We start from the raw sequence: 15,891 nt of genomic DNA on the forward strand, positions 1-15,891 counted from the left end.
GGAAGTGTCAAACGTGTACTCCATCTTCAAACGGAAACTGCCTCACCCTCCCGTGTTCACGCCGCCCTCACTGCCATCACACAGACCGAGTGGGCCAACTGGAAACATGGTTTGAACAAGCCTCGTCTGCTTCTTTTTACTTTATGAAAATGCAGCCCCAGAATCGGCATGGTGGTGTTCTGTGACCCCAACACTCAGGTCAGGACGGGCCTTACAGGTGGAAACAGGCTCAGAATTCCTTTCCAGCAAGCTGCTGGCGGAGGTTTTTGGTGAATGAAAAACAGGGAAGCCACAACTTCATGAACAGACTTAAATGTTTTCCCTTCTTAGTTTTTAGAACGAAGGATCGAGTTTCCAGCTGCGTCCCCTCAGACCCCGGATTTGCTGAAAAGCATTGAAGGGTGAAAGCTGAAAGCTTCAGGAAACAGCCAAGTGCACTGACTGAGAAGGAATTCCATCTTAGAGCTGGGATAACTTAGAAGGCTGCTGGAGGAGTCTCCGCAGTGAGGGAAACAAAATGTCATTTTTACAAATTGTGAAAAGAAAAAAAAAAGAGCTGGAGCAGATTGTTGTTTACGGCAGGCCTACCCGCTCTCTCTTGCCTCTGCCAACTCAATTAATTCAAGCCAGATGTGTGAGGTTCCAGCAGAAGGAGACACACGGGTTTCAAGCCCTCATGGGTGTAGGGGGATATCTTAAAGGATGGGGATAAATCCTCCCTGGTGCAGCCTTAAAACAGCACTCAAGTCGGGTGTGGGGTGCAGGCTCAGGAGGCAGCGGCTGATGCAAGCAGATCCCTGGGTTTGAGGCCAGCCTGGTCTACAAATCGAGTTCCAGGACATCCAGGGTTATAGAGAAACTCTGCCTCACAAAACAAACAAACAAACAAACAAACAAACAAACAGCAAAAACAAAAGAAAACAAACAACACCACCAAACCCAAGCAAACCAAACACCACTGCAAAGCACCTGGGCAGAACGCCGAGCTCAGGACGCTGCTGGGCCACCAACGTGCCCTCCCCTCCCCTCGATCCAGGGCTCACATGACAAGCTTGCAAAGGCGTCAGGAAGAGATCATGGCCAATGCCATGAGCTAAAGTCCCTTTTTGGCAGCAACAGGGCTACATCCATCATGACCCCACATCTTCCCACAATGCTCCTCAACCAAGACTTCCCCACAAACTGCATAGCCTAAGAAGACTGGCTGCATTCTTCTTAAAAACAACATTGTAAACAAACCATTGCTAATGTTGAGTGAATCTTAGTGATAAGTAACTGTTGCATTGTATTTTGCAGAGCCCTCTTCCCAGACCCCACCCCTGCTGCTACAACACTGCTATTGTGAATATTAGTATCTGTGTCTGCATCCACATTGCTCTCAGAACTGACACTGAAGAGGGAATACCTCACAAGACAGAAACAGCCCAAGTGGACGCTGGGAGAGGCTATGTGTGCATTTCAGTCCTACTTGGGAGGCAGATGCAGGTGTGTCTCTGAATTCCAGGACAGCCAGGCCTATACAGAAAGACTCTGTCTCAGAAAAGCAATAAACCAACCAACAAGACAAACCACCAGACCTAAGCAAAAAGCTGCAGTGAAACATTCTGAGGTCATAACTGAATGGTGCAGGGTGCGGGAGTGGGGTGCAGGATGGAGGGTGGGGCGGGCTCATACAATAAGGTGCACCTGTGCAGCGAATACAACACTTCAGTCAACTTGACAAGCTAGACCTAATAGGAGCATGTGAGCAAAAGTATGATTGAATACTTAACACTGAGTTTTCTCGGTTTCTTAAAAGTTAGGAGGGCCTTGTGGGTTGAAGCTTATCTCCCCTCTTTTTAGAAGGTTCTCTAGCGTCTGCTGCCATACCTCTTCTCTCTGCTGACACACAAGATCTAATTCTACTGCCTATTTGTAACTGTGTTTACAGTGGTTTGTAAGTAACAGACTCAATGGCATACAATGTATATAGATGAAAATTCAAGAATCAAGTACCTCCTACCAAATGCTACCCCCATTTCTACATTTCTCCATCAGAATCAGCCCGTTCCATTTCTAAAATCTAGCATAGAATATACTTTCTTTCTCTGAGTTATACACTGCTTTCCCACATGTTTACACATATCTAATTTCTCCCAGAAACCCAAAGGGCAAGGCAAGTCTTTTTCTATGACAATCCTAAGCCCTCAGTGAGCTGTGATGTCCCAGGCTCTCTAGAGAGCATGAGTCTGAGAGGGAGGAGGCCATCCTCACACTCTGTGTGCTGGATGTTGAAGCACGGGACCTGGTTCATCTTTCATAAGGGGAAATGCAGCTTCTCACCATGATACGGCCACGCCCACAGCTTCTCACCCAGATACAGCCACGCCCACATATTCTCACCCGGGATATGGCCACGCCCACAGCAGAAAACCCTATGCTCCTGACGAGGAGACCACTCCTGCAAGGATGCTCTTCTTACTAAGGTCAGCATAGCTGAGTGAGCTACAGCAGGGTCAAGGATGTCATCCGCCTTACATGTTCATAGAGCTTCTTCTTGAAGGCCTCCCTGTGAGCTGCCCGGTCACACATGATCTGCAGAATGCGTTCTGCCAAACCCACGGTTCTCATACAGTGGTGGATTCTTCCAGGTCCAAGGCGGCCTTGGGAAATTTCAAAGCCTCTACCTTCACCTGTGAAGAATCAAACAGAACATGAGGATGTCCCAGCCGGTCCTTTCATCTACAAATATGCAAAAAAAAAAAAAAAAAATAGCTGAGCTGCCCTCAATACAAACTGCGTTCTGGTGTAGAAAGAGTCAATTCTGCAACAGCTTTCACTAAGATGGGGGAAATCTGGATTCCAATATAATGTAAGGAATCTCTCTTGAATAAAGTATCAGCTGCTTTATTAGGGCTACATGGCATCAAAGGTGGATGAGACACTGCCCCTGCCTTAGGGATCCAGAGTTTAGAACTAAAGGACATGGTTACGGTGACATGGAGGGACAAGGAGAGGCCAAGGAGGGACACACTGTCCTCCATGGTGGTCCTAGGGCGTGTGCATATGTGCGTGTGCATGTGAGTGTGTGTGTGTGTGTGTATGATGGAGGTTGGGGAGGTTTCATTCATCCAGTGAATGAAAAGGTGGTAATGAACATTTTAATGTAATGAACATTTTAAATGTTATTCTTTTTATTCTGTCTTAGATCTAAATTCAAAGAAAGTATCAACATTTTCTTAAAACCACTAGGGAACCCTAGACCACACCTTCAGCATGTTGCTCTGAAGTGGATAATGTTTGAATTCAGCTATATTTCCGGCTGAGATAAAATGTAAAACTGTCCTTAAGCATTCAAATAAATCCATATCATCCCAAATAAGAAAATACACGAAATGAACAGTTTCCTTGATAGTTGGAAAAAGATGCGAAGTGTCTAGATTAAGGCCGTATCTTTTTCAGCTGCAGACCGGGGGACTGGGACCGTAACACTCACCCAGTATTAAATTGCTGGCAGGAACACGCACGTGATTGAAATGAACCTCCCAGTGCCCGCCATGCACGTTGTCTATGCAATAGAAAACGACAATTTTATACAACAATTTTATAATGCAAAATGAGTAGAGCGAAGAAGTCCTAGACAGTGACTCGGCTGTAAAGTCTAATGATTCAGTGAGAGCAGCACAGTTTGAAAGATACTGTGGACAATCCAGGTGGACCCGGTGTTGCCGCAAATTCAACTGCTGGCGTCGAGGTCTCGGAAACTATTTGATTTGGAGGATTTAAAATCTGTCCTCTGAAGTTGCAGTGTGGGGGAGACGGAGGACCGGATCGCATGTGCATCATGTCAATCTGATTTATCCATCCGTTTCATTCATCTCCCTGAGCAGACCCGCTATATATCATCAGGCATTGATTTCCAGAATGAGAAAATAAGAAACTGCAGCTGCCTTACTGACTCTCAGAGTTTTAAAATGTTGACTCCTTCTCCACCCCGCCACGTCCTCTACAATTGAAGTTTCCTTTCTGAGTATACAAACACTTGTAGCGCAGCCTGCCAGTCAGTACTGTACCCAAGGACAACCTGCCCTTTCCACAGCGTAAACACGGAGGCAGGAAGTGGTGTTGCCACCCGCTTATCTGCTGTCTGGACCTTCCCTAGCACACGAAAGAGCTGAGGGGCCAAAGGGATCTCTAAGGGCGCATCTTAGGCACACCGCGCTGCTGGCTCCCTTCAGTGTTTCCGCAGACTCTGTCTTCCTACGTGAGATGCCTGGACTTGTTACTAAGTGCTTACCCATGTAGCCAAACACCGACAAAGGCCTTATTAACTCTACTCCAGGCGTGTCCATTGGCACAAGGATCATGCTGTGCTGTTTGTGTCTGGACAAAAGAAAACAACATTGGAGAGACTGCTAAGAGTTGAGGTGATCATCGTCTCCATGGGATCAGGTGATCGAGGATGACTATTATAGTGAGCGTGTGAAAGACACGCTTAGGCTGGGCTGACATGGGCTATGATCTAGACCAGAAGCAAGAGTTCAAAGGTGAACAGAACCTGAGGCTGCTCACAACTCAACAATGCTAGATGGCAGCTGTGATCCAAATTAAGCATTTGAAGACAATCGCCTTTAATACACATGACTGCCTTTCATTCAGGCACCTCTGAACATTTGTCTTCTCTCCTTTTTCTACAGTACAGATGACTGAACCTTGGACCTGACACCCACTGAACGCTGAAAAATTTAATTTCTAACCACTTTATCCAAACATCTTTCAAGATTCATAAACACTTTACTCCCCACCCCACCTTTTTTTGTCTCACTACATAACACAGGCTGGCCTGAACTCGCTGTGTGGAGCAGGCTGGACTCTGATCCTCCTGCCTCCGTTGCCTCCCGGGTGGTGAGGTTAGAGGCCTGCACTGCCAACCTCAGCAGCTCCTCTCTCTGATGCCTAAGCCCCTAGATCGTTTCCCAGAAGGATTTTGACAGCAAACACGTGGGATACAGACATTCGTTCATCGTTAGCGTATCTTGTACTATGGTAGGATGCTGATGTGGTACATTTTAAGTGAATGAATGGGCAGGACACAGCCTGGCTCATCTTCCTTGGCCCTTGCCATCAGCAATGCTTTATTACCTGGATGCAGAGGGAGACTCTGTTCTTCCCAAAACAACCGCGATTTTGCACTTGGGATTCCCAGCTCCTAAGAAGAGGAGAAAAGGGGCAGAGAAAGCTCTTATATTACATTCCACTCTGAAGGTTCTATACCCTCCAAGTTTATTTCTACTCCAAAAAAAAGGAGAAAATTGTTTCATTTATTTCGTTCATTAAAACAATAACACTTTGTACATGCTGTACATCACTGAAGAGAAAGATTTAGGCAAGGACTAGATTGGACTGCAATGATGAAAGCTGTGGTGCCAAAACAACCAGATGTTAAAGAAACATGAAACAGCTGTGATGCTTGAGGCAGAAGTGACCATGCCTCAGGCATGCCACTATAAGCATTAGCTCACCAGAAAGACTGTACAGTTTTACATGTCTGATGTATCTTACAGGTTCTGATCTCATCTTTGGATGGAAGGGCTATTTATTGGTCTATTAAGGGTGAAAATTAGACAACAAAGTTATCCTAATTTGAGTCTTATTTTTTTTTATCACATTTTTAAGGTCTGTGAGAATTCCTCCTTAGGACCTTGCAAAAACACATTGAAGGGCCAATGAGATGAATCAGAGGGTAAAGGTGTGGCCAAGAGTGACAAACTGACTACTGCAAGTAGGTTGTCTTCCAACCGCCATGCACGCACTGCAGTATCACACACACACACACACACACACACACACACACACACAAGGTGAGGGTGCCACCAGAGAGAAGCGAAGGCTTGGGACACTGAGGTTGTGTGGGGGACGTTGAGGGGGGATGGGCCTTCAGAAAGAGATAGTCTGCTTTTCACAGCATCACTTTCATCCAAAGTGCCAAAAGGCCCCATACTTGGGTCTATGGCTCTCTAGAAGCAGCAGGGTGAAATGGGCATAACTTTGTAGGTCTATCAGGCTTCAATCTGAGGAGACACTGGAGAAACAAAAATAAGCCATAAATGAAAACCAAGCTGAAAGCTTTTCCAAAACCAATCTGGGAGGATTCAAAATGGCAGAATGGTGTCTGCCTCCCAACACCATTGGGATTCTCACTGAAATAAAGATGTAAAAATACAGTGAAGGCAAAACTGTGGAGAGAAGGAAATGGAGGAAGAAAGGCAGGATTGGGGTGTTGGTGGCCATTGAGAGATGAGATTCCATTATCTGGGGAACATGTGAGGGCAAGACGACCAGGGAAATGGATAGAGACACATCTAAACAATGACACATAGCCAGGCGGTGATGGCGCACACCTTTAATCCCAGCACTTGGGAGGCAGAGGCAGGTGGATTTCTGAGTTCGAGGCCAGCCTGGTCTACAGAGTTCCAGGACAGCCAGGGTTATACAGAGAAACCCTGTCTCGAAAAAACCAAAACCAAAACCAAAACAAACAAAACAAAACAAAACAAAACAAAAACAACCAATGACACAAGATCCTGCAGAAGGACAGAGTAAGGAAGTTGTGAAAGTGGCCAAGGACATAAGTAGGAAAATGAAGCAATCTTCATTCTCATTAGAATGATACTGGGAGGAGGAACATACTGAGTCCACTACAAAGAAATCAAGTGAGTTCATTCTGACACTGGGAGACTCCCAGTCTCCTGGGAAATAATGCCATGCCAGTAATGGAAGAAACCTTAATTTTGCCTCCTTTTCTCATAAGAATAAATATAGTATTTCAGAATATCAGTAACAAAGTAAAATTCTAAAAGGTTTCAGAGAGAGAGAGAGAGAGAGAGAGAGAGAGAAAGAGAGAGAGAGAGAGTGTGTGTGTGTGTGTGTAAAACAAGGCACCTAAGAGGAAGGAGAGTGGATCTTTGAGATCCTTTTCACAATCTCAAGGGATACTGGATGAAAAGACCATGACCAGAATTCTATACCTATCTAAACTATCCACTTTTGAGAGCATAGAATAAACCTACACATCAATGAGTAAGATTTGATAATTTACCTAGTATACATTTTTTTCTCAAATAGTTAAAAATCTAATTAAGCAAACTAAAGGAACAAATAAAGAAAACGAAGCGAAAATATTCAAAAATGGTATAGCCCACACTGAAATGTGCCCATAAAACAATCAGTCCAGACTGGAAAAGAAACAGTGATGTCCATAGAGGACTCTGAAAAAAAAAGCCAGTCTACAAAATTTTAAAAAATGCATATGCAGGTGCAGAAGCTTATAAAAACAACTGATTCAATTAGAAAATAGCAATCAGAAACTGGAAAATTATCTAGCATACACATGAACCATGGCCCCAGTACAAAACGAACTGTACTGTGGAATGGTTTTAAGTGTTAGGAAGCTGAACTAACTACGGAGCTCAACAGTAGAAAGTCTCTTTGGAGGGGATAAAGGGCATAAAAAGAGGTGAAAGAATTCAGGACCTTACAGTAAGGAAAAGCGCTTGAGGAAACATCATTACAGAGCAATCAGAACTCTAAACTGAATTTAAAGTTTCTCTGTGGCTATAGCTCTGGCTGGCCTGGAACTCTCTCTGTAGACGAGGCTGGCTTCAAACTCACAGAGATTTGCCTGCCTCTGCCTCCCGAATGCTGGGATTAAAGGCGTGCACTACCCCACCAGGTCCTAAAGTTAGACACTTTTAAATTAGAATTACTCATTCCAATTTCTTGAGTTTGTTTATTTAATATTTAATAGATATAAATTTATTTAATTTTAAAATACAAAGAGTTACAATGGGAGCAGCCAAATTAACACCATTACAATTGGAGGGTTGATGACACCATCTTGATTGTGGGGAGAACCCGGGTCACCTTGAACCAGAGTGAAAATCAAAAAGCTGCCACTGCTCTCCTCCAGGGCGCATGCTGCCATGTGGTGGGATAGGGGTGAGCAGGCTGGAAGATCTTCTCTTATTTGCTACCATTGCAACTAGACAATAGGAACTTTAAAAAACATACTAGCATAGCGAGGCAGGGTGTGGTTCCATCCATTCGCAATCCTAGCACTTGGGGGGCTGGGGTGGGAGCATCCGGAGTATCAGACCAGGATGGGCTACATGGTGAGACTCTGTTCAACATCACTCCCTCAAAAAAGGTGAAAGAAAGGAAAAGCCTACCATCACGTAAACAAATTATAGAGTCCAAGTAGAAGAGGGAGACTACATCTGGGTTTCTTTTCCTTTCCCAATTTTCTTTTAATCTGAACATAAAACTCATAACAGTGGAAAAGTCATTTCCTGCTAGAGGGACATTTCCTCATCTACAAGTGATCATGTGTAATTCCAGACACCCTACACTCCTGTTCTGCCTGGTGAAATATTTAAATAGATTTTAAAAACACAAAATGCTTTTTTCTCGGAAAGGGAGGGTTTGGGGAAGAAGACAGAGAGCCTAAACTGAGTGGCCCCACTCATTCTCAGGCTGGCATCAAATCAAGGGCACACCTCCGCTGGTATTTGAATCACAGCTCTGATGTCTCTATAGTCACAGCCACCAGAACTGTCTGAACATGCAGTCATAGAAGTGCATGCATGACTTCTACGGGTGACTAGAAAGGGAGGTGTCTTCAAAGTAACAGAAACAGGAAATTTAAAAAGCAAAACTGGCCAGAGAGATGTTACATTATTATTAGGTAATAAATACATTAAGCAAAAATTTCTTTCCTATTTTCCCTGAACACATGAGTTATTGTCTACGTTTTGTGTGCACTAAAACGTGGAAGCATTTTTCCAACCTTCTGGGCATTTGCAACACAATCTTATTACTAAATCCAATTGTTTCAAGTAAAGTGAAATGGAAACTATTATGTTAAAAAGGAATGAATGTTTTTCATTAAAAGAAAAAGGCAAGCACTTCCCCAAGTATAAATGAGGAAAATGTGAAGTGACTGAAATAAAACATATTGCTAGGCCTCAAGTAGTCTGCTCTATTCGTGCTGGCCTGGGGCTTTGGTTCGGCTGAGCACACTTGCTCTGTGCCAACCAGTGCCATGGCTTACAGTCAAATGTTCTCTCGTGCCCCTGTGTTAAAACACGATAGGTATCAAGGCAGCACTGACAGGAGGCAATAGAACCATTGGGAGGTGGTGTGTGGTGGAAGTCAGTAAGTCATGTGGGACAGGGAGCTGTGGGAGCCTAGACCGCTCTCCTTCCCTGTTCACCTCACTGCTACAAGCTAAACCATGAGCTAAGTCCTTTACTCTGCTACCTCCCACTCCTCCTCACTCCACTTCCCCACTCCTCCCCACTCCACTCCTTTCCCATTCCTCTCCACTCCTCCCCCACTCCTCTCCACTCCTCCCTACTCCACTCCTCCCCACTCCATTCCTCCCCACTCCATTCCTCCCCACTCCTCCTCCCTACTCCGCTCCTCCCCACTCCTCTCCACTCCTCCTCACTCCTCCTCCCCACTCCATTCCTCCCCACTCCTCTGCACTCCACTCCTCCCCACTCCTTCACACTCCTCTCTACCTCTGGACCCCTCCCACTGCCATTCTGCATCTGCTCCAGGGTCTAGAGCAATGTGGCCATGTGCTCACAGACTGGAGTCTCTAAGGGCATGAGCAGAAAGAAACCACTCTTCTACACTAATTAGCTCAGGTCTTATCTTAGTGACTGAGGACTGACCAGCAAAACCAACAGGAAATGGGAGCTTTAGTTATTTCTGGACTTTGTTTTAAATGGCAACCTCTCTCTGTCATTGTGGACTGTAGCTAGAATTCCTTATCTGAAAATACTCAGCTGGGAGATTTTTCTCCCTTTATTTGCCCAGAGTCTGTAATCATGTGAAGTTAAGCCTTTTTAAAAATCCCCTCTCCCCCTTCTCTCTTCCCTCCCTCCTGTCTCAAGGGGGAGGAGGGCAGAGAGTGCAGTGCGCATGCGCAGAGTCCAAAGGCATCAGTTTCCCCAGAACAGGTGGTTGGAAGCTGTCTGGTGTGGGTGCTGCTTCTGCAAAAGCAGTTTGGGTTCATAACCATTGAGCAATCTTTCCAGCCCCCATGAGGTCATGCTTCCATTCTTAAGAGATTACAGAATAAAACGCCATAATATAATAGCTCACTTTGAATTCTTTAATAATCTTTTTCTAGTTCAAGCCGGCACCTTAAGGCCCATAAGCTGTGCCACATACAACATACCAACCCCTTGGTGAGCAAACGGCTGAAGACAGGAACAGGGCATCCTGACATGATTTATGGTTCATTTTCATTACAAGTCTTAACGGAAACTGATGTCAGAAGTCCCACCTGGGCTGGAGACGTGGCTCAGGGGTACCACGGTAGTCTAGCATGCATGAAGCTCCAGGTTCAACCCCAACACTGCGTAAAAATAAGTAAAATAAAACTGGGAGTGGTAGTGCAGGCCAGTAATCACAGCACTTGGGAGGTGGAGACAGGAGCGTTGGAAGTTCAAGGCCACCCTGTGTCAGCAAAACAAGCAAACACAGCCTTCCCCTTCTGGAGCTCTGACTCACAGCCCTCTTTTTCACTGTTTAGAATATACACCCTTCTCCTCCCACCCCTTCCCCTGGCCATGTTTCCCAATAGCATGACTTTCAGAGTGGAAAAGACTTAGGCACTTTGTCACAGAAGCCCTCGATAGATTGCAGATGAGTTCTGAAGAAAAAAAAAATCAGGCAAACAATTCTTTAATTTTGCCGTATCCATTAACACATGGAGAATAACTTGGATTCTAAAATACAAAACACCTAACATGCCTCTTTTGCTGATCGTTAAGTAGAGGAAGTCAGGGTAAATATACAATGGATAAAACTTAAAATATTTTGTAATTAACCTCTGTGATTCAGAAGAATGAGATGCAAACGCTCATAAATACATCAGCTTCCCCAAGCTCCAGGCTGACTTTGGCAGGGCCGGCAGCTGGGACACACTTCTGGAGAAGAGAACCCCTCTTTTATGTCATTTTGGTCACTGAACAGGATGCACAATGTCAGAAATGAGACAGGCTGTAGGAAATGCAGAGTCCAGGGAACATCTCAGCATATCTGCGGATCACAGGCCTCTCAGATGAAAACAAATGCCCCAGATAAGGATGTTTGTTCTCAACACAGACTTGTACTGTTCAAGTGCCAGCATCCAGTCAGACTACAAACTCCATCCCCCTGACGTCTGCACATCAGCTTAATCCCTCAGGACAGTTAGCATTATCGTGACCACTGTATGTGATCTGAGCAATCTGTGAACGCATGGCACCGCCCAGGGCACAGCCAGCCACCAGGAGGTCGCCAGGCCATGTCTTCTAACATCACGGACTTTCTGGAGCAAAAATACTTAAATTTAATTTGGCTTCAGCTCCAATATTAATGATTCAAATCAGGATAAAAAACATTATGAGTTAAAAAATTTCCACTTGGAAATGTTTATCATCCAATCCCACGATTAAGGGGAAAAAAATCATCCAATGTGTCATCTCAGGGCTCATACCGTTTATATTAGGGAAAGCAGACCTTGGCACACGCTGAACTATCTTTAGGAAAGTTGATACTTAAGTAATGGTTATTTAGCAAGTGTTAAATTCCAGTGTAAATGGATCAAAATTAATTCCAAATAGATTAGCGTTTAAATTTTCAAAGCTAAAGAAACAACTCACAAACAGCTATAAAAAATATTTATAGATCTTTGGATTGGAATTTTGAAATTTAAAACTATAAATGAAGTTGGCTGTGCTAGTGTGTGCCTTTAATTCCAGCACTTGGTTTATAGAGGCAGAAAGACATTGAGTTCAATTTCATCCTTGACTACACACTGAGTTCTAGGCCAGCCTGGGCTACATGAAGCCCCTGCCTCTTAAAATTAAACAGACAACGAGAAAGACAGAAACAAATAAACAAAACACCCAACAACAAAGGAAACCACAAATGAAAGTAATAGAAAAAGATCAAATTTTTGTCAATATAAACTTATTTTATATTACAAAATAAAGGTAAATAACAAAAATTGGAGAATTATTTCAGCATTTTAGACAATTTGTTTTGTTTTGTTTTGTTTTGTTTTGTTTTGTTTTGTTTTGTTTTTGAGACAGGGTTTCTTTGTATAAATCCCAGCACTCACTCTATAGACCATGTTGGCCTCCAACTCAGAAATCTGCCTGCCTCTGCCTCCCAAGTGTTGGGATTAAAGGCATTCACCACCATTGCCTGGCATAGATCATAAATCATATTTATTCATTTATTTAATATATGTGAGTTTTGCTGTCTTCAGGCACACCAGAAGAGGCACCAGATGTCATTACAGATGGTTGTAAGCTACCATGTGGTTGCTGGGAATTGAACTCAGAACCTCTGGAAGAGCAGTCAGTGCTCCTAACCTCTGAGCCATTTCTCCAACCTGACAAAATATTATTTTAATATCTCCTTAGAGTATTAAAACTATTGGAGAATCAGTATAAAGATGAGCAATGAACACTTTTACAAAAAGAAGAGATAAAAATTAAAGAGATTTTCCCAGCACTGTACCAACTCCCCAAGTCAAAGCAGGAAAAAAGCAACAATGAAATGCCACGTACAGTTAAGTGTCAAAGGTAACGCTACAGGAGCTCATGGCTCCCACAGGGGGAGCAGGGGCACGGTAGAAAGTAGAGCATTCTGAAACTACAGTCTATGTACGGACTTCACAGAAGCAGGAGTTAGGAAAACGGGCACGTCCATGTATTGCCGGTGGGGTGACACAGTAAAACCACACCTAAGGAATACAGCTTGGCAACGCCCACAGAAATTACAGACTCCCTCAGTCTCTGACCTCCCGGCCACTTTCTATCATCTATATTTATCCTGTAAATATGGCTGTCCCTCTACGAAATGGCAGGGGCATAAGTACACTGACTTCAGTAGTATTGATTGTGAAGAACACTCAGCCAGTTTCCATCAGGACTGTTCAAACATGCTGTGCTGAGCCCATAACACAGGCCTCTAAAGGATGCAGAAGCTTTCTATGCACCAACGTAGGCGGATTCATGATTATGACTGCAAGTGAATCATGCTAACACCGTCTTTAGCACTGAAGACAAAAGATTGTATATGTGTATGTGGATGTACATGTATATATTTCATTACCGTCTTCAAAGTTTCTAAAATTAGATTAAGTCAATTTTTATCACTGTCTACAAAGATATTGCTCTACAATGTGATTTATAATACTAAGATGAGGTCTAAATTTCCCAAAGAAATAATAGAGCAAACTATGGTGATACGTGCAATAAAATATCACTTCTACAGAAACTTACTGATGGTGAGATTAGATAAAAATGGGGTTTTTTTTGCTTAAGCAAAAATGTGACATTAAAAACTCAAAATATGAATTTGACATGTAATATGGACACTAAAGAAGAAGTTGGAAGGCTATCTAAGTAATGATGGTCATGGTAGAGCACACAGTTCAGTTAAACATCCATTGCCAGGAGAAACAATGCTACCAGCCCAGAGCCAGGAAATGGATACAGGGAGAGGCAGTTTGGGGTCCAAGGGACATTGCTATGTTAAGATGGGAAATAGTTTTTACAAATCATTTAAAAAAATGAGACTCACAAGGATTCTGAGAAGAAATAAAAGAGAGATTAAAGTGGGGGGAAAAGTCAACAGAGGAATATCATGTGCTCTGAAAATGCTCACAGTAGGACAGACATCTGAGTGCTCTGAAGATGCTCACAGTGGGACAGACATCTGAGTGCTCTGAAGATGCTCACAGTGGGACAGACATCGAGTGCTCTGAAGATGCTCACAGTGGGACAGACATCGAGTGCTCTGCTGATGCTCACAGTAGGACAGACATCCGAGTGCTCTGAAGATGCTCACAGTGGGACAGACATCGAGTGCTCTGAAGATGCTCACAGTGGGACAGACATCCGAGTGCTCTGCTGATGCTCACAGTAGGACAGACATCCGAGTGCTCTGAAGATGCTCACAGTGGGACAGACATCTGAGTGCACTGAAGATGCTCACAGTGGGACAGACATCGAGTGCTCTGAAGATGCTCACAGTGGGACAGACATCTGAGTGCACTGAAGATGCTCACAGTGGGACAGACATCGAGTGCTCTGAAGATGCTCACAGTAGGACAGACATCTGAGTGCTCTGAAGATGCTCACAGTGGGACAGACATCTGAGTGCACTGAAGATGCTCACAGTGGGACAGACATCCGAGTGCACTGAAGATGCTCACAGTGGGACAGACATCTGAGTGCACTGAAGATGCTCACAGTGGGACAGACATCGAGTGCTCTGAAGATGCTCACAGTGGGACAGACATCTGAGTGCACTGATGATGCTCACAGCGGTTCAGACATCGAGTGCTCTGAAGATGCTCACAGTGGGACAGACATCGAGTGCTCTGAAGATGCTCACAGCGGGACAGACATCGAGTGCTCTGAAGATGCTCACAGTAGGACAGACATCGAGTGCTCTGAAGATGCTCACAGTAGGACAGACATCCGAGTGCTCTGACGATGCTCACAGCGGGACAGACATCGAGTGCTCTGAAGATGCTCACAGTGGGACAGACATCCGAGTGCTCTGAAGATGCTCACAGTAGGACAGACATCCGAGTGCTCTGAAGATGCTCACAGTAGGACAGACATCCGAGTGCTCTGAAGATGCTCACAGTAGGACAGACATCCGAGTGCTCTGCTGATGCTCACAGTAGGACAGACATCCGAGTGCTCTGCTGATGCTCACAGTAGGACAGACATCCGAGTGCTCTGAAGATGCTCACAGTGGGACAGACATCTGAGTGCTCTGAAGATGCTCACAGTGGGACAGACATCCGAGTGCTCTGATGATGCTCACAGTGGGAATGGTCTTCTCCATCCTCTCACTTCATGCCACACTCTTTCTTTCTTCCTTATTTGTTGTTATTTAATTGCTTTTGGTTTGAGCCAGGCTGTCACTGGGTAGCCTAGATGGGTGGCAGACTTGTGGTCCTTGCCTCAGCATCAGGATTGCTGGGATTACACGCCTGAGTTATCACACCCAGCTACTCTTCATATCTTGTCAAAATTTCCTGTTACCATCAAGTCTCCTAGTTGTATCTGAAGAAATGAAAACTCAGCAGTGCAGTGCAGGGGTCTATTCACCATGACTCACACACAGGCGGAACTCAGTGCATCATGCCGGAAGCCCCTTGTGTCCTGAGGGCTTAAGGTTTTTTTGGTTTTTTGGTTTTTGTTTTTTTTGTTTTTTTTGTTTTTTTTTTGGTTTTTTGGATTTTGTTTTTTTCAAGACAGGGTTTCTCTATATAGGGCTTAAGTTTCAAGAATGTGATTTTTTTTTAAATCAAAAGCTATAAAGATTATTATAGAATTACAACTGGTTCACAAAAGGAATCCAAATGATAAGAAATTACAGTTTCTTAGGGTAGGGTAAACAAGAATTATGAGAAGACACAGTCAAGCACTCACAGAGCAATATCAAAAGTGCATAACAGGTAGCGTCACAGGATACCAGAAATGTGCCAGAGATAGCATGATTAAATGGAAAAAGGCTAACATTGGACATGTAAGTAAGAACTTTAGCCCTGGTATCAAAACAGAGGGTGTTGCTCAAACTGACTGATTCACTGCTCCGTGAGTTCTTACCTGACAGGCTGGCATTCTGAGTAAGTTACCACCAGAAATGCTTAAAATACACAGAGGACAAGACAGCTGTGGAAAGACAGAAACTGTTATGAAGTACTTTAGTGGGATGTGAGGTATTTTGGGAGCATCCTAGCTTTAACTGTCACCTTGACACAGCCTAGAGTCAGTCATCTGCGGAAAGAATCTCAGTGGAAGGATTTCCCAGATCAGCCATGAA

The 15,891-nt window shown here is 44.1% G+C and overlaps 1 protein-coding gene across 1 annotated transcript in view; it reads right to left on the reverse strand.

Annotated features, from left to right (window-relative positions):
• Acad11 (acyl-CoA dehydrogenase family member 11) overlaps nucleotides 1-15,891 on the reverse strand; it is a 64,945-nt gene that overhangs the window by 9,386 nt on the left and 39,668 nt on the right. Inside the window, exons 14-17 of the mRNA XM_052187470.1 lie at nucleotides 5,122-5,188; nucleotides 4,277-4,362; nucleotides 3,476-3,547; nucleotides 2,518-2,672 (exon numbers count right to left, since the gene is read on the reverse strand). Coding sequence (XP_052043430.1) covers nucleotides 2,518-2,672; nucleotides 3,476-3,547; nucleotides 4,277-4,362; nucleotides 5,122-5,188 — 380 coding nt within the window. The remainder of the gene's footprint in view (nucleotides 1-2,517; nucleotides 2,673-3,475; nucleotides 3,548-4,276; nucleotides 4,363-5,121; nucleotides 5,189-15,891) is intronic.

This window comes from Apodemus sylvaticus, chromosome 7, assembly GCF_947179515.1.
Source record: "Apodemus sylvaticus chromosome 7, mApoSyl1.1, whole genome shotgun sequence".
In the NCBI taxonomy this organism is placed as follows: Eukaryota; Metazoa; Chordata; class Mammalia; order Rodentia; family Muridae; genus Apodemus; species Apodemus sylvaticus.